The sequence below is a fragment of the Terrapene carolina genome, unplaced genomic scaffold (genome assembly GCF_002925995.2).
Source record: "Terrapene carolina triunguis isolate 2854851 unplaced genomic scaffold, T_m_triunguis-2.0 Scaffold35022, whole genome shotgun sequence".
NCBI lineage: Eukaryota > Metazoa > Chordata > Testudines > Emydidae > Terrapene > Terrapene triunguis.
The window spans coordinates 13,180,581-13,198,881 of record NW_020699373.1 but is presented as its reverse complement, the minus strand read 5'-3'; the positions used below and the strand labels follow the sequence as shown (position 1 = coordinate 13,198,881).

Here is an 18,301-nt window from a genome sequence, read left to right as displayed (position 1 = left end):
TTTTCAGGTCTGCTGACTGATTGATTTTCTAAGCCAATGCTTACTGGCAAGGAAAGTCTCTTTATTTGCATGAAGGTGACCTAATCCAACCCCACTGGGTGATGTTCATGACTTTAGAGGAGGAATGCCCCATTCTGCTTTGCCAAGAAACTCCAGAGTAGAGTAGGAGTGCCAAGGGGGAGGAATCAGTCAGGACACCATCCTCAAAAAATGGAAGGAAAAGGAGAAGCCATTGCTTCTGGCTAATAGCCTCTGGTGTGGTGATGCCACAAAGGGCTTGTGCTTCCTTCCCTTTCTCAGACAGTCACTGAGGTGCCAGAATCCAGCAACACACACCATCCAAGATTTGGCATCTACAGGCAAGCAACCTCTAGCCCAGCGGTTCTCAAACTGTGGGCCGGGACACCAAAGTGGGTTGCGAACCTGTTTTAATGGGGTTGCAAGGGCTGGTGTTAGACTTGCTGGGGTACGGGCCAAAACCGAAGCCCGAACACAACCGCTTGAGGCCAAAGCCAAAGCCAAAGCCCCACCACCTGGGGCCAAAGCCAAAGCTCGAGGGCTTCAGCCCTGGGCAGCAGGGCTCGGGTGGGCTCATGCTTTGGTCCCCCCTCCTGGGGTCGTGTAGTAATTTTTGTTGTCAGAAGGGGGTCACGGTGCAATCACGTTTGAGAACCCCAGCTTTAGCCACTCCACAAGTCTGTTGAGTTGGCCAGCAGGTCCAAGAAAACCACAACCACCAGCTAATCTTTCCAACCACATACTAATTTCCTGAAACTGAATGAAACCTCAAGAGTCACAGCAAAGATCATGCATAAGTATCAACCTGATAAGGATTTTGTTTTGTGGTTGTTGTTTTTCAATTTTTATTAGTAGAGGGACACCTCCACCTTGGCATTCTCACCCTTGTCCTTTTAACTCTAGCAGCTGACAGTGTGCATGTGGATAGAACACTCAGAACGTAGCTGAGTATGGTTTCTCAAACAGCCTGCAATAAGGTTCAATAGGCTCAGGGCCTAATTGCTCAAGGTTCAATAGGCTCATGGCACACTCATATTTTATGGGTTGAGTGGTTTGCGTTTAAATCCTGAGAAACTTAGTTTCACACAACTTTTTGTTTGCTAGTTAAATTTAACAAGCTGTTTTATCCTGAATTGTATTGGAATGTCTGGTACAACCCTATATTGTGTAGGGAGACATTGGCTATTATCTAACACCTCTATTTTGTGCAGTCTGTCTTACGTAGCATCAGAGCTGTCGGCTGATATTCATTTCAACCTGGAAGAGATTTCTTCCTGCCTATATCAGCTGTTTGTCTGGAATATCAGTAACTTTCAATTAGCATTGAAATAAATAATGCCCTATTTTTCCAAGGCTTATAGCTAGACAAGGTCTGCTGCCTTCCCACATGATTCGATAAAGTTTGCAAGGAATTGTTGTGCAGTTTGGATTAATTAACCTGATAATTAGAGTAAGCTGATGATTTGATATTAACCTGCTTTATTCTAATCTGATTAGTTTGTGTTTTATTTTTGCGTTATTTAGCTTAGTTAATAAATTATATAAAATTGGAGGATTGTGTGGACCGATGTGTCTTCGCCACCCATCAGGGCCTAGAACTGTGTGGATCCCAGGGTAGATAATAGAGACGCCTCCCACTGAGTGCCGATGGAATGGAGAATAGAGTTCTAGGGCAAACAGAGGTCCGGGGCCCCCTGGGGGCCACGAGCAGGTTTTAGGGGATCCGCCAAAATAAAGCAGAGAGCAAGGCTGGCGTTAGACTCGCTGGGGCCCAGGGCAGAACATAAAGAACATAAGAACGGCCATATTGGGTCAGACCAAAGGTCCATCTAGCCCAGTATCCTGTCTTCCGACAGTGGCCAATGCCAGGTGCCCCAGAAAACTGAAGCCCGAGCCCTGCTGCCCAGGGCTGAAGTCAAAGCCCAAGCAACTTAGCTTCGTGGGCCCCCTGGTGTGGGGCCCCAGGCAATTGCCCTCCTTGCTATTCCCTAATGCCAGCCCTGGCTTTTAAACTACTGGATATGCAGAAAAACAGTTGTTGTGCCACAGGTGGGGTGTGGAGTTTTTATAGCATGGAGGGGGGCCTCAGAAAGAAAAAGGTTGAGAACCCCTGAGGAGGGGACAATCCTGGGAGCTGTCAAGTGCCTGTGCTGAGTTGACTAGTGTCCGCAACTCCCAATAAACTCCATGGTACTTGAGGACTCTCAGCACCTCTGAGAATTGAGCACTATCTGCTGCATGTCCATACCTGTAGCAGGCTAAGATGTGAAATACGTAGCTTACACAAGTCAGGGAGGCAGCAAAGGTGGTGAAAATCCAAACACCTGAAGAAAAAGAAAAGCAACCATCTGTTCAGAATGTTTTCTCCGCAGCTCACGTCATGATTACAAAAGTATTTTAACTCATCACAAAGTTCACAGCTATTTTGTACACATAGAATCATAGAACCATACAGTTAGAAGGGACCACAAGGGTCATCTAGTCTCACCCCCTGCCAAGATGCAGGATTTGTTGTGTCTAAACCATCCAAGAAAGATGGCTATCCAGCCTCCTTTTGAAAACCTCCAGTGTCTCTGCTTGGACACATTTTTATTTGGAACACTTTTTGCCTAGTCACTCAGAAATGCTTTGATTATTTGTTAATCATTTAATTATAGAGTTGAGCCCAAACCAAAGCTCTGGATCAGAATTATGTATTCAAATCCAAATTTATACTGAGCAGAACAAAGATCCTGGATTCTCACATGTCAAAACTTGGAAGTGCAAGTTTTCCTACATTACTCTCCTAACATGCAGCTCAGTCTCCATGTCCATTCAGTCCTCGGTTTCTCTGCTGAGACAGCAAACTGATAAAGGTAACAACTGCAATTCATGTTAGCTGTGATGAAGCTTTTTGCAATATGGAAAATTGTCCACTAGAAACTAGACTGTGATCTCCAATTCATCTTACAAATAACCATAGACATCTTTCAGGTTCTTAGCTGCTTTCCACTTGGGCCCGAGTCAGATTTATATTTAGAGGGAACCCCTTTGGTTGTGTCCTCCTAACCATTTGCCCTCTCTTGGAGTCTTTACATCAAAGCTGAATGTCTTTCTAAAAACGTACTCTCGTTTAGCCACACATGTACCTATTGGGCTTAATGTACGAATCACCGGGTGAAATCTCTGGCCTATGCAGAGAGGTCAGACTCAATGGTCTGAATTGTCCCCTTTGACCTTTAAAGCTATGAAATTCAAACCAATTATTTTAGACTCCTTTACTTAATAAAAATAAAGCTTTCCTCAGACACCAGCCATAACTCAATGAAGCCATCCCACCCAAACCTCTTTCCACGGCCAGCTGAGAAAAGATGTTTAAAAGAATACACATAACCATTTTTCTCCTGTTCTTTGGTCTGCCGTCCCTCTACTGTCAAACTCCAAGTTACTCAGTGTTCAACTCCCAACACGCTAGGCAGCAGGTAAAGTGACAATTCATCCTTCATCATATCGTTTTGCTTCAGTATTAGGGACTAAGTATCTAGCTAGAGCTGGTCAAAAATTTTCCAGTCGAAAGTTTTTCTATCAGAAAATGATGCTTTGTTGAACCAAAACTTTTGTGGGAATGAGCCAATGTTCAGGAAATTTTGATTCGGGGGGAAAACTAGGGAAAAAAAGCATTTTGACGGTGTTGAAATATTCCATTTCAACACTTTCAGAGTCGACTTTCAATTCTTCATTTTGAAATGACTTCATTTTGAATTTTTGATTTTTTTAAAATTTTCTTTACATTTAAAATGTCAGTTTTGAAATGACATTTTCCATCTCAATGGACCCCAAATGATTTTTGTTTGAATTTCATTTTATGGGAAATGTTTTTTAGTTTTCATTCCCATTTGGAACTAATGTGTCAAAATCCTAGAAGGAGTCCCATTGACTAGGATGGGCTTTGGGTCAGCCTTAAGAACTATGCGTTCAGTCGGCTTTTTTAAAATGTATCACACTCATTCCACCTTTCAAAAATGACATGTCTGTACCTTGAGTGACATTAATAAACTCTTTCAGCTGCAGGACAACTGGTACAAGTACTTCTGAGCCATTGCTAGATTCAACAAGCTCTTCAAATCTCTGATCCAATATCTTCAGCTCTTGGGAGAATTCCTTGTAAATGTAAAACTCAATAACAATAAACTGCGGAAAAATAGATAAAAAAACAGCAGTTTAGCAATCTTGCCATTGGCCACTTCTACAGAATAACACTACATGCCATATAATCAAACAGGGCCACATTCATCCCTGGTGTGACTCTATGGGAATCCGACCTGTTGCATTTAATTTTAAACACACATTGCCTTTCATATATGGGGATTCATCTTAACCTTTAAATGACAGCAAGTGGATGCAGACAAATTTTGTCCCTCAAAGAATGTTGTTGGAGTTTAATCTCCACTGATTTTGAACCAGACACTGAGGAAGACCAGGATGCTTAGAATTAAGCAAACTTGCAAGTATTCACAAGGAACAACATAGTATAAATACACTCACACATGAACAACGAGGAGTACTTGTGGCACCTTAGAGACTAACAAATTTATTTGAGCATAAGCTTTCATGGGCTAAAACCCACGAAAGCTTATGCTCAAATAAATTTGTTAGTCTCTAAGGTGCCACAGGTACTCCTCGTTCTTTTTGCCGATACAGACTAATACGGCTACCACTCTGAAACCACTCACACATGAGTATCATGTATTTCATGTGACACACACATACTTGGCAGCCTTTTCTCTCCTGCTTGCATCTCAAGCAACCTATCATGAACAAGATAAATTCCCACCAAACACCCATTGGCCTAGTTGGAAGGTACCCTGGTCAGGGAGCCAGTAGACTATGGATTCTGGTCTTAATGGAGCCAGTGGCTCTGTTAGATGCGTAGACAGTCCTTGTTTTAGTTTAATGGCAGAGATTTACGGGAGAGCTGTTTTTTCAACAACCTGGATTGAAATCCTTACAAAGCACACAAGGGCTGTGTGACATTGTGCTCCATTTGGGCGATTCTTCTCAGGAAACAAGTGTGCAATTTACTTACAATGTACAGGCAGATTAAGGCTAGCGCAGATGTGCCAATCATTCTGCCTGGGAACTGAAAGCATGGGTCCCATTCATACACCTTGCGCTGGAACCAAGATTTCTGAGCCTGCCTGTTGATGGATGAAGATGGACAAACAGACCTGAAATGTTCGGCGATGACACAGGGACACTAGAGGCATTTCAAGGCCCCAAACCCATTCCAGCATAGTCCCCTCCCTCTCCATAAAAACAACCCAGCACACCTTCCTACTCCAAACTTCCCTCCCACTTGGCATGTCTGCAGAGGCTCCACTTGGCCTAAACAGGTGTCAGCCTTTCTCCTTCACACCCATTCTCAGCAGCCTACCTGCTCTCCAGCACAAAGCCACTGGGGGCTCACCTCAGGAACCTCCACACTCCCACAGCCTCTGAGTCTGAGGTGAAGGAGATGGGAGACAGAGTGCTCTAGTGCAGAGAGGAGATGGGGCAGGCCCGTCACGGATGATCAGGGATCCTCCCAGTGGCCAGAGAACATGCCTTGTCCCTGGCTCACCCCAGTGTGCATGTCAGTCAATAAGTATCAGCAGATTTAGAAGCTTATCAGAACCAAATCTGAACTCTCTGTGGCTTGGTGTTCCAGATCTGAAATGAAGATGCCATGCTCACCGCTCTGGGGGCTTCCTGACCAGACGCTTGACATGCTGAGCCTGATGCACCTCCAGGAAATGATTTTCCTGCTGTTTTAAAGGAACAGGGATTGTCAGCATATCAAAGAATGTTCTTCATTCCACTAGGGAAAAGACAGCAGATTCAAACATATAGATACAGTGCTTCCTTGTGGGTGCTGTATTAGGCCAGTCTAACATGTGGAACTCATTGCCAGGGGACGTTGCAAAGCCTAAAACTATAACAGGGTTCAAAAAAGAACTAGATAAATTCATGGAGAATAGGTCCATCGATGGCTATTAGCCAGGATGGGAAGGGATGCAACCCCATGCTCTGGGTGCCCCTAAACCTCTGCTGCCAGAAGCTGGGAATGGGCAACAGGAGATAGATCACTTAATGATTGTCTGTTCTGTTTATTCCCTCTGAAGCACCTGGCATTAGCCACTGTCAGAAGACAGGATCCTGGGCTAGATGGACCTTTGGTCTGACCCAGTATGGCCGCTCCTATTTTCTTATCTTAGTTATGAAGATACCTTACTGTGATGGGGGTACATCAGGCCTTTGCAGCCTCCTACTGGTGGCCCCACTGCTCTGCAGCACCCCACCCCAAGAAACAGTTCTCTGAGAGAAAAAGAGCAGCCATTTGGGGGACCAGGGAGATCTGGCTCTGCAGCAGCCAGAATGGCTGGGGACCAACAACAGCCAACCAAGGAGCTGCCTACTGTCAGCAAGTCAGTTCCTTGCTGGAGCCAGAGGAGTGAGGAGGGATGCTCTCTAGGCTGCAGCAAAAGGACCTGAGCCAGGCCAGGCAGGGCTCACTGCTGCCCACCAGCTATGGCAGGAGTTCAGAAGGACCCTGCCAATTCAATTCCAGATGGGTCAGAAACTAGTTTGTTTGTAATTGGCCCTGATGAGCAAGGAACTGCTTCTATTTTGAGTTTGTTACCCCCCGGAAGGGGGTTTGGACTGTGTGAGGCTGGAGGACTGAGCCAAAGAAGACCTGTAGAGGTAGGCTGACACCTGCAGGGGTGCTGGCAGCACCAGACTCAGCTGACAATGGGGTGTTCAAGAGGTGAGTGCAACCCACCCCGCTTACACTGGCAGCCATAGGGAGAAGGGTGTGGCTAACAGGGGGCTAACCCTTAACAGCTGGTGGGAGGGCCTGGGGTCAGACAACCTGATTACTGAAGAGGCATACCTAGGTTGGGTCAGGGGATTCCTTACAAAGAGCAGCAGGAAGATGCATGGTGAGGCTGACAGGACAACAAAGCTGGGGCTAGGGCTGGTTGTTTGGATGAAGCAGACTGGGATAGCAGAAGAGCTCCTTGAGTGGCAGAAGAACAAGGACTGACTATAAACGTTTGTGTTATGGACTTTATTTTGGGGACTGTGAATCATTTTTGTTATTAAGGACCTTGAGGATTATTTGAACCTTTCCTGTTATCCAGGACTGGGTGAAGGTGTTAGCCACAAAGGAGACTGGGTGGAGTTCTGAGGGAGCCAAGGGGGCAGAACATAAGGACCTTTCTAGAGCCCAGGCCTGCAGAGCTGCCAGGTAGTTGGCATCTCCAGGCTGCCACCCAGCAGCAGCTGTAACCAGCTTGCACTCCATTTCCCATGACTTGCTGTGGACACGGACCATGGGACGTTCCTCCTCAAGGGTTTGATAGACAGCAGCCTCATGGCTCCTGATTGGCTCCCTGCCCTATGTAAACCCAAAGGCCATTCCAGGCAGCATCCAAGCAACAGTGTGGCTCTTGTGTAGTTGCCATGACTGTTTCCTGCATTCCTGGCTTTGACCATGACTTGTTCTAGACTTTGCCTCCTGTATCGACCCTGGCTTGAAACCTGACGATGAACTTCTCTGCTACTGCCAGCCTCAGGTTTGTTCCTGCTGTGTCCCTTGGCCCTGACTGCCCTTGTTGGGATCCTGACACAGGGCACCTGCAAAGCAACCCCTGGCCATGATGGGGGAGCCCAGTAAGCAGACACCCTGCTATGGTGAGGAAGGGCCACACTGCAGTAGGAGTCCCTTGGGAAGGTCTGTCTGACACAGTTATGTTCCTCCTGCCTGCCCTTTAGTGGGGCTAATGGGTTTCCAGGCTCAGAGACAAAATGGAATGTGGTAGAAGGGGAGGGGGAAAGAAAACCCAGCACAAGCCTCTTGCTTTTACGATGGAGCCAGTCATTTTCCTCCTGTCAAAGCCCAGGGTAATGTTCCCCTTGGCAAACAGCAGCCCTGCCTGTGTGGAGTGTCATTTTTGAGAGTCACAGATGGAAGGTGGTGGACATGATGGAGGGTGACAGGAAACAACACAGGCACCCAAAGCCTTTCCCTGCTGTCTTGGGGCCTTGGAGGGGAGGAGAGAATGAAAGGGAAGGGATGTGGGAAGACCCAACATTCCTGTCAGCAGGAACGTACAAGGAAGAAATAGCTGCCCCATGCTGCTGCCCAGACACTGATTCACCCTCACACGCCACAGGGCACTGGGAGCAAGAGATAAAATGAGTGAGGAGCGAGAGGCATAGGAAATAGTGATGGGGAAATGAAAGACAAAGGCAGGAATAGCACAAAGAGACAAATGGCCATTCTCCTGGGGTGCTCATCCCATGTAGCTCCGGGTATGTCTACACTGCAATTATGGAACGCAGTATACCAGCCTGCCCAGCACCCTGGGCTACTTGAGTGGTTAGCCAGCACTGAAGTCTATCCTGGAGTCCGTGGGGTCTTGCAGGGGGAGGTGCTCTGCCATGTTTTAAGTCAGGTGGGTGATTTGTAGAAATGTGCCAAGATCTCTGGTGTGAAATCAATTCTTGTTACTGGCTAAGGGTAACTGGCAGAGGTGCACCAGCACAAAGTCTATGCACTGGCTAAATCCTACTTAATCCCAGGGGTCAGGGAAGGAGTTTTCCCGGGGGGGGGGGGAGGGAGAGCTTAATAAACTGGAAGCAGTTACCCAGGAATACTTACACTTGACACATCCATCTTTAAGCGAACCCTCAGTGCTTTCACAAACATCAGGGCAAAGCGGCCCAGTAGGAAAACCAGACAGAACAGGGAAGGCCAATAAAATATGATCTTCTCATAGTCTCCCATCACCTGGGTGGGGAAAGTCGAATGTACAAATGTCATAGAACTCCTGATGGTGGGATAAGTCCAAAGAGTATGGAGGGGAGAGTGACGTACAGGCACAGACACTCTAGAGCAATGTGCAGCCGGACATCAGGGTGCTCCCTTAAAGAGGAACATGTCCAACTGTGGGGTGACTTCTATCTCCCCTTGCCTTGTGGTCTGTGTGAGTGTGGCGTCGCATTCCACAAGCTGTGGTTCATCACCATCTTTGGTATACAAAACCACCACCGCCCAACCAGAGCTCTGATGGTTCCCTCTGCATCCCATGATGGTGCTTACTGCTGGGTGGAGACAAGAGCACTAAAGGCCAGATTTGGGTGCTAAGTGCTTTTGAAAATGCCACTCTCTGCCTTTTCTGGCATCTAAATACCTGTAAAAAATCTGGCCATAAGACCCAGATCCAGCAGCGCACTTAAGCACATATCAATTCCCATTGATCTGAATCGGCTTATATATGTGCTTAAGTGCCTTGCCGGATCAGGACCTAAGTTGCTGCTGCTCCCTCTGCACCTGTAGGGTTTGCTGTGACAGGACAAGGGAAGAGGGAAAATGGGGAGCAAGGGTCACTTGTCTAAAAAATGGGGCGCAATTCCTGACAATGCAGGTAACTAGCCATCGGCACAGAATCCCAAGGGACATAGTGGAATCTCCATCACTTGATGTCTTTAAATCAAGACTGCCAGTCTCTTTCTACAGCGTCTGCTTGAGTTCAACCATACGTTCTGAGTTTGATACAGGAATTCTCAAGTAAAAGTCTCTGAGCTGGGCTATACAAGAGGTCAGATTAGCTGATCATAACTGCCGCTTCTAGCCTTAAAAGCTACGAAACCTTGACCTACAAAGTCAAGGTTTAGCTGGCAGCACAGCACACGTTGTCTTGTTGGGGAGAAGAGGGGAATCGGAACTGTTATTGTAGGCCTTCCTGTTTGTTTTAGTGTAAATATATTTATTTGTAAATCTCGGTCTGCTTGCAGTCAGCCCAGTACCATGTCTCCGGACAGAGATGAGACTGAGGACGCTGTTGTGATGGGGATTCTCTATTGAATCTACTGGACAGTCAGACTTTGTAGTTCCCGAGCTCCCAGGTATCCAACCCAACTAGCGAAGCCTCACCTCACCACCGAGGGCCTCCCCAGATCCTAGACTGGACTAGTCAGGGACAGGGCACTGGCCCTCAGAAGGACATCCTTGTATGTCATGCTGGACCTGGGCTCTCAGCTGTCAGTGCCGTGGTTTCTGTGTCTTGCAGATGCACTCTACTCTCAGCCCCAGAAGGCAGGGCAGCCTGTCTCCTGTGCGAAGCACTCAAGGAAGTGAGGCTCCATCACAGACACCAACCGTTTGATGCTGCACAACTACTTATTTCTTAACCTACACAGTGGGCAGAATTTGGGGAAAGCAAATGCCTATCTTTACAAAGTTGTGATGCTTTCTGTCCGGCTCTGCGCTCAGTTCAAAATACTAGGGCTGTCTCTCAGCCATTTTCCAGATCTGCCAGGCTGTCTCACCACCTTACCCAATCACAGCAGGCAGACCAGATGGGAAGTGTGCTTAGGCCCGAGTTTAAACCCTCCAAGCCAACTTGAGACCCCTAGTTCCAGGCACATACAATGTGCCCACCTTGACCCCAATCCTGCAATTGGATCCATGCTAGCAAACCCTTTACATTGGTGAAGAGCCCCACTGAAGTCAATGAGGCTCCATGTGGATCAGGCCCAAGGGTGGGAGCCCTCATTTCTTTGGGGAATCAAAGTCCTGGCATGCACACCATGTATTTTTGGATGTGGGGGGATAATCTGACCTCTGACAGTCCAAGAGCCTGTGTAGATGAGCTGAGGGGTGGAAACATTATCTACTATCTGTTCTTATCAGTTTAATATCTGATTTGCACATGCAGTCACGGGACTAGGTGTGCAAATTAGGTGGGCAATTACATGCTCATTTTTGTGCATGGCTCTAGGGTTCTTCCTCTTCCTCCGTCTGGAAGCTCTCGGCATGAGGGCTTTCTCAGTTGGGGACCCCCATCTGTGGCATTTACTCCTCTCGGTGGCCCCTCCAAACTCCAGGCTAGGCATCTTCTGGGAAGGATGTTGAACATATTTATTTTCCTTAGCAGTGGATTGAATTTTCGGTTGGATTATTTGGCTTTCTGGTTAAATCTCTGCTGCTAAAGTGCCCCAGGTGGCATCATAAACATTGGTAACATATAAAATAAAGTCATCATCAGACAGAAATAGAAACTTACTCGTCCATGTGGGCACTGCACAATGTTTGTGATCGTGATTACGAACCTGGAAAACACACTGGTGTTACTGGACTCCTACTGCAGTAGTTACAACGCACACAATCTCATGGTGCACAGCCTGGCCTCCGTCACAGGATCCCCAGCCCTGATCTTGTAATCAGACACATGCAGAACCCTCTGCACCCCTTTGGAGAGAGTGGGGCCGTGCATTCAGATTGCAGGATCAGGGCCCAAGGCATTTCGAGATACTTGCATAAAATTACCTTCAAGGTTTTTTAATGCATTTATGAAATAATTTCTATTCTTCAAGTGAACCTGACAAACGGTAACGGCTGGAAACGGCAGATGCTGCCCACATCGGGTAGGCTGGCCTTGCAGTGGGCGGAGTAATTTCCAGCTTGGGTAGACATACATGTGCTAATTTTGAGCTGGCACACGAAAAATAACAGTGTAGCCACAGTGGTGCAGGTGGAGGCACAGACTAGCTGCCCAAATAGGTACCATGGATCTTGGACGGGATTGTAGTTGGGTGGTTAGCCCACCATGCTGCTGCTGCTATCTCTAGGATGCTCACGCTGTCAGAGCTAGAGAGTATCTACATGAGCTGGAAATTACATCTTCAGCTGCAGTGTAGACGTATCCATAGACCAAGCTGACTCCAACCCTCCCTGCCCAGCAATGACACCACAAAAGTGAGTGTCCCTTTACCCAAAGCATTGGACGGGTGTGTGTGTGTGTGTGTGTGTGTGTGTGTGTAAATGTAATACTCCTGAAAAGTGCCAGAGCAAGGACCCTTGAGACTGAAATCCTTTGTTTATCCACCAAATGGCTTCCCCACTCTGCCCTGCCAATAAGTCTCAGCCCTGCTCTAAAGGGGGCACCCCAGGGATGGGAGGGGAGAGTTCAGTCGCTAAGGCCTATTCAGTTCAACTCATGCCGCTCTGCAGTGCCCCCCCTCTCCAGTACTGCCATGCTACCCCATGCTACTCTCCAGTACCCTCTCCCCGTCCCCAGGCTGCTCTCCAGTGTCCCCGGCACACTGCTCTCCGGTATAAAAATACACAGAACACATACTCTAAACCAGGGGCAGGCAACCCTTTTGGCCTGAGGGCCACATTGGGTTTCCAAAATTGTATGGAGGGCCGGTTAGGGGAGGCTCTGTCTCCCCAAACAGCCAGGCATGGCCCAGCCCCCACCTCCTATCCCCCCCCCCCCCCCCGCTCCTCGCCCCCTGACAGCCCCCCCGGGACTCCTGCCCCATCCAATCCCCACTTCCCTGTCCCCTGACAGCCCACCCGGGACCCCTGCCCAATCCACGCCCCCCTGCTCCCTGCCCCCTGACCGCCCCCGGAGCCCCTGCCCCTGACTGCCCCCCGCCGCCCCATCCAACCCCCCCTCTCCTTCCTGACTGACCCCCTGGAACCCCTGCCCCCATTCAACCCCCCTGTTCCCTGCCCTCTAACCACCCCGAACTCTAGTCACACCCCCGCCCCCTGACCACCACCACCCTGAACTCCCCTGCCCTCTATCCAACGCCCCCCGCTCCCTGCTCCCTTACCACACTGCCTGGAACACTGGTGGCTGGCGGCGCTAGAGCCACGCTGCCCGGCTGGACCCAGCCACCCCACGCGCAGCACAGAGCACCGGGTCAGGCCGGGCTTTGCAGCTGCGCTGCCCGGCAAGAGCTCGCAGCCCCGCCGCCCAGAGCATTGCGCTGGTGGTGCAGTGAGCTGAGGCTGCGGGGGAGGGGGAACATCAGGGGAGGGGCCAGGGGCTAGCCTCCCGGGCCAGGAGCTCAGGGGCTGGACAGGACGGTCCCGCAGGCTGGTTGTGGCCCGTGGGCCGTAGTTTGCTCACCTCTGCTCTAAACTGTGCTGTGGGCGGAGAAAAGCTGTGAGTGGCCCAAATAGGGCTCAGTTCTGCCAGGTTCTTAGCACTGTGGCCCTGGCCCAGCAAAGCACTTAAGCACACGGAGTCACTGTTCAGTGCTTTGCAGGATTAAGCCCAGCCAGCCAGGGGCTGGATCTCAGGGTAACACAACTTACCAAGTGGAAGTGTAGAAGAACCCCAGGACAGACCCTGTGATCTGGAATTCCGTCGCGAGGCAGGCAAAGAAAGGGAAATATGAGAGGCCCACTTCAGTGCCTCCTATGAGAAGCACAATGGCTGGAGAGAAAGCAAAGGATGCCAGGCTGTTATTGTTAGTTCTGAAATCCTTGTCTAACCGTGAACTACCGTCGGTCAATATCTGCTCAGCCCCAGTCTCCTCTCACTGGTTAGTGACAGAGTGGGGAAAGCGGATGTGTAGTTACACCTGTGTTCTAATGAGGCCCCTGTGACCACAATCAAGGCCCTGGTCTCCTCTTGCGGCTGAACGAGCTGCACCTCTGCACAGGCACAGGGCACCTTCTCGCTGTCAAGGACTCCTTGAAGCTAAGTGACCTTCTGACGGAGCAGGAAGGTGACAAAAATACAGGAAATCCTGACAGAATGAGAAATCCTTCAATATCTTCTAGTTTCCTTCAAAGAACAAACTAATTCAAAACCTACTCAGCTTACCCCTTACCTGACACTAGCAAGTACAGCGCCTTTGGCGATCCCTGGGGTACATCTACTGGTGACCAATGGAACAGTTACACATGAGGTGTAAAGGGGCTAGAGAATACCTAATAAGGGAGGAGTGTGTCACAGAGTAGTGCACATTGCACTAACTCGACAGACAGTGCGGGTCTGAGTCTCCATGGCCTTGTGCCTCGTGTCACCATGCACAGTGAGGTTACAGGACTGTGAATGGTAGTACTTTACACCCACTTTGAACTCGCTTGGCACCAGCTTCAACGACGACACAGGGTGCCTGGCAGCGGAGAATCAGGCCACGAGTGTGCAAAATGAGTATAACTTATAAGACAAGGGGGAGGGCGGGGCAACACAGCAGAAAAAGCAGCTAAGAGCAGGCCTCCGAAGGCCTGTCCACACTAGAGTAAAAGGTGTATTTATTAAATGTGCATGGTAACACCTTTCCAAACCCTTGAGTAGACAGGGCAAATTGTATTTGAACCCGTTAGCTGGATGTGGAGTAACCTCGGCTGCCCCCTAAGATTCCCCTTGACTAGTCAACATATGTTAAGGTACACCCTGTCTGCATTATGGCTTTGGCCTGTGTGTGTTAAAATGTATTCACTAACCTTTTATCCAGATCCTAACTTACAATCCCCTTTTAGCTGCTTTCCAATTATGCTTCCCTTTCTGCCTCTTCAGCATATAGGTTACATGAGTTTTGCACACCTGTTGAGGGCCGATCTGGTGTAGGTTCATTGCTTTGATATAAGTCCATTAATGCTGACCCATTTGTACCTCTTAAGTAACTAACCCACCACATAAGTCACCACTGAAATTGGTTTTTTGTTTCCCTGGCTATAATAGTCCCTAGGCATGTCGCCTATCTATGCCGGGACACATGTACCAGAGTAACAACACCTCTGCAAACCCCAGTGCAGATGCAATATGCCGGTGCAATATGGGGCTTGCAGTGTAAGGCTTGCGATCCCATGCTGACGCCAGCCTGCATTTACAATGGTGCAGTACACCTACACTGGGATTTACACTGGTGTAGCTACAGCTGTGCATGTGTCCTCAGGTCCTGAGACAGAGGATCAGACTCTGATCTCAGTTACACCAATTTAAATCCAGAGTAACTCCACTATCTTAACTGGAGTTACTCAGTTTGCAAATGGCAAAGGCCACTGGAGTTGGGGACAAGAATGATCTTCTTTGGCCAAGTGATCACAGCTATATTAAACCTCTAATATGAGATGTGTCCCAAAGGCAGCTTGTCTTTGCCATGGTGATGGGGTAGGGATGGGAGTGGAGGGAAAAGGCCACAGCCACCCCAAGCTACCAGGTCTTCTTGATGCTCAGATCCAGAGCACCCTAATGCTTCCCGGACCTAGGCCCTTACCTCATTCCCAGGCTTGACCAAGTCCACGTGCCCAGCAGCATTATTGCATGAGGAAGCCACCAGGCCTGACACAAGTGCCCAGGCTGCCATGCAAAGGTAACCCCTTCCCCGGGTTTAAGGTTGCTCCAAGTGCCAGACTGAAGAGCTAGAGAAGGAAAAGATGGATGAATACCCCCTTCTCTAGTGTGGTTTGTGTGATCTGCACCATACCTTGGGCCCACTGGGGCACTCGTAGTGGCAGGTAACCTTCTGAAAACAGGAACATAACTTTATTGGCTGTAGCTCCAAATGCAAAACCAAATGACCATCGGTTGCTGAATGTCCCGACAAAATCCAAGGGTCTGTGAACAAAGAGCAATTCCTGCTGCTGAATCCAAGGTTCCCACTCTGCTCTGCTCCTCAGACTTGATTTAACTGCAAACACCACCAGTCACTCTTCTGATCCCCTTTCCCTTTGCTTGTCTTTCTAAAGGGTGTGGTCTGGCTCAGACAGAAGTGATGAAGGGTAGATTGGCAGAGGCCCTGGAGGTTTTTCGCCTTCCTCCGCAGCATGGGGCAGGGGTCGCTTGCTGGAGGATTCTCTGCGACTTGAAGTCTTTAAATCATGATTTGGGGACTTCAACAGCTGAGTCAAGGGAGAGAATTATTCCAGGAATGGGTGGGTCAGCTTTTGTGGCCTGCATCATGCGGGAGGTCAGACTAGATGATCATAATGGTCCCTTCTGACCTTAAAGTCTATGAGTCTATGAGTCTATGAACCTGATACAGGAATCACTGGGTGACGTTCCATGGCCTGGGTCATACAGGAGGTCAGACTAGCTGATCCTAATAGCCCTTTCTGGTCTATGAATCTATGACTCTGTTTCCCTTCATGAAGTGAAAAAGCCTTGGCTGGGATGATTTAGTTGGTGTTGGTCCTGCTTTGAGCAGGGCGTTGGACTAGATGACCTCCTGAGGTCTCTTCCAACCCTGATATTCTATGATTCTATGATTCTAAGTGGTGTTGTGACAGCTTTGTCTCTGTCAAGGTCTGTGCTAGCCTTTGGAAGTTCTGTGGCTCCTCCATCAACCTCTTTAATAAAGCTCCAGCCATCTCCCTGATCTATGACGTCCTCTTCCTGAAAACTCTTCCTTTTGGCTCTGAAAATCAGAGCCAAATTTCCACTGATGCCCTATTGGGCTGAGCCTGCCATCACCATTGACCTTGGAGGCAGCAGGACTCAGTCAAACGTGCCGTGATTAGCATCAGTGTCCCTTACTGCTGGAGATGGGCAGGCCCTCGCGGCCAGCATGGGCTGTGCACGGCAAAGACTACCTGGGAATCCTGACCCCTAGACAAACCTGGGCTGCTGGTGGGTGCTGAGCACCCACTAATTTTTTTCCATGGGTGCTCCAGCCCTGGAACTATGGGGACTATGGAGACCAGTTAGCTAATAAGACACCAAGGGGATGGAAGCAGCTTGTGGGGAACATGTGCTTATCAAAACACCCAGTGCAGCTGTGGGTTAGCAAATCCCTTCCTGCAGAGAGGTTTGTGAGGACCCACGGGGAGGCTGTGTCTAGCACTGCATGGCTGCTCAAAGACAGGAGAGGACACCAGAAGTCCCTCCCTCATCTTCCACAGGGGCCCCGAGCTCCAGTAGGGTGAGCTTTCTGCAGCACTAGAAGGGATTTCAGCCTTTCCAGAAATGACCCAGTGACTAGCGGAGACAGCCAGGCAAATGGGAGTGCATTCCACTCTCTCCACAGGCCAGGGGCATTGGGCCTGCTTCAGAGACAGTGGGCCTGAGTCTCCTCACGGGTACCCGGGTTAAATCAGGAGTGACAGCACTGAGATGGATGGAGTGGCCCTGGGGTAAATCAGGTGTCAGTGAAAGGGGGATCGAGCCCATCATGTAGTTGATATTTCTGGGGCAGATGGATATATACGGAGCATCTGAATTACTGGTTGAAGCAGCCTTCTTGTTTCTGATGAAACCCGGCAGCGAGAGCTGGACACGGTAAGGGGCTGCAGAGGCATTTCCTCTCCAAACGCAGCGTCCTGAATTAAAAGCTCATCATCATCTCACTCTCCTCCCACCTCTCCAGAGCACAGCAGCCTGCTATAAGAGATAAGGGGAGCACAGGGCAGCCATGTCTTTGGGAATGGCCGGGACCAACAGTAACGAGTTATGCTCAGACTCACATCACAATTCCAAAGCGTCCATTGAGGAGGTGTAATTTTCCATCTATCTGACTCCTGCTTGCTCTTCTTTCAAGGAAGGACAGCACCAAAATGATGGCAAACTACAAGGAAAGGAGAATAACTCTGAGATGGGAGTGTATGAGCCACTGAACACAGCCTACTAGGACCATAGAGATGGGGAAGATGCACTAAATCCTAGACTCCATGACCCTGGCAATGCAGAACAGCACCCCTTCCTGAGGCCACACGCTCTCGGGTGTTATGCTCATACGATCACACATTGCTAGGCCTCCAGGTTTCCTTGGTTTCCTTTTCCCACTTCGGAGTATGCCTTTCCCGCACCAGTATGTGATCTTTTCTCCCACTTGGATTGATGACAATCTGACTTTGACTTCTCTCCCCAGCCTCTCCCTCGTGGGGTGATTCTTCTATTCAACTAAGTGCTCCTTAAGAGAATCCCATCCAGCCCTCGGTGTAAGGAAGAGGGCCATGGTACAGGGGACCAAATCCAAAGGTGAGTGTAAGTGGCTGTGATTAAGCCCTCTTAGGGCTGGTCTACACTGAGGGGGGTGTGTCGATGTAAGATATGCAACTTCAGCTACGGGAATAGCGTAGCTGAAGTCAACGTATCTTATTTCGACTTACCTCGGGTCCTCACGGCGCGGGATTGACGGCCGCAGCTCCCCCATCGACTCCACTACCGCCGCTCGCCCTGGTGGAGTTCCGGAATCGACGGGAGCGCATTCAGGGATCGGTATATCGCGTCTACACGAGACGCGATATATTGATCCCCGATAGATCGATTACTACCCGCCGATTCGGCGGGTAGTCTGGACGTACCCTTAGTGTGTAAGTTATTGACAGTCACACTCTTGCTCAGCCTGAGCATCTCATTCTGGGAACCCCGCCACAAAAACCAGACCCTCAGACTCAACTCATAATTGGGCCCAAGGTGTGGTGTGAGTATGAAAAGCAGAGATCCTTTGGGTTCCACAAAGATCCAGAGGATCCTGCCCACCCAGAATGACTGCAAACATGACTGAATCAGTT

At 49.2% G+C, this 18,301-nt stretch overlaps 1 protein-coding gene across 3 annotated transcripts in view; it reads right to left on the bottom strand.

The window, feature by feature from the left end:
- The window catches only part of LOC112117648 (stimulated by retinoic acid gene 6 protein-like), a 37,229-nt gene that overhangs the window by 11,912 nt on the left and 7,016 nt on the right, over positions 1-18,301 (bottom strand). For all 3 annotated transcript variants that reach the window (XM_026646406.2, XM_026646407.2, XM_026646408.1), the window contains exons 3-11: positions 17,252-17,352; positions 15,277-15,407; positions 13,154-13,274; positions 11,109-11,154; positions 8,702-8,830; positions 5,731-5,801; positions 5,084-5,195; positions 4,035-4,188; positions 2,267-2,342 (exon numbers count right to left, since the gene is read on the bottom strand). In XM_026646406.2, the coding sequence (XP_026502191.1) occupies positions 2,267-2,342; positions 4,035-4,188; positions 5,084-5,195; positions 5,731-5,801; positions 8,702-8,830; positions 11,109-11,154; positions 13,154-13,274; positions 15,277-15,407; positions 17,252-17,352 (941 nt within the window). The remainder of the gene's footprint in view (positions 1-2,266; positions 2,343-4,034; positions 4,189-5,083; positions 5,196-5,730; positions 5,802-8,701; positions 8,831-11,108; positions 11,155-13,153; positions 13,275-15,276; positions 15,408-17,251; positions 17,353-18,301) is intronic.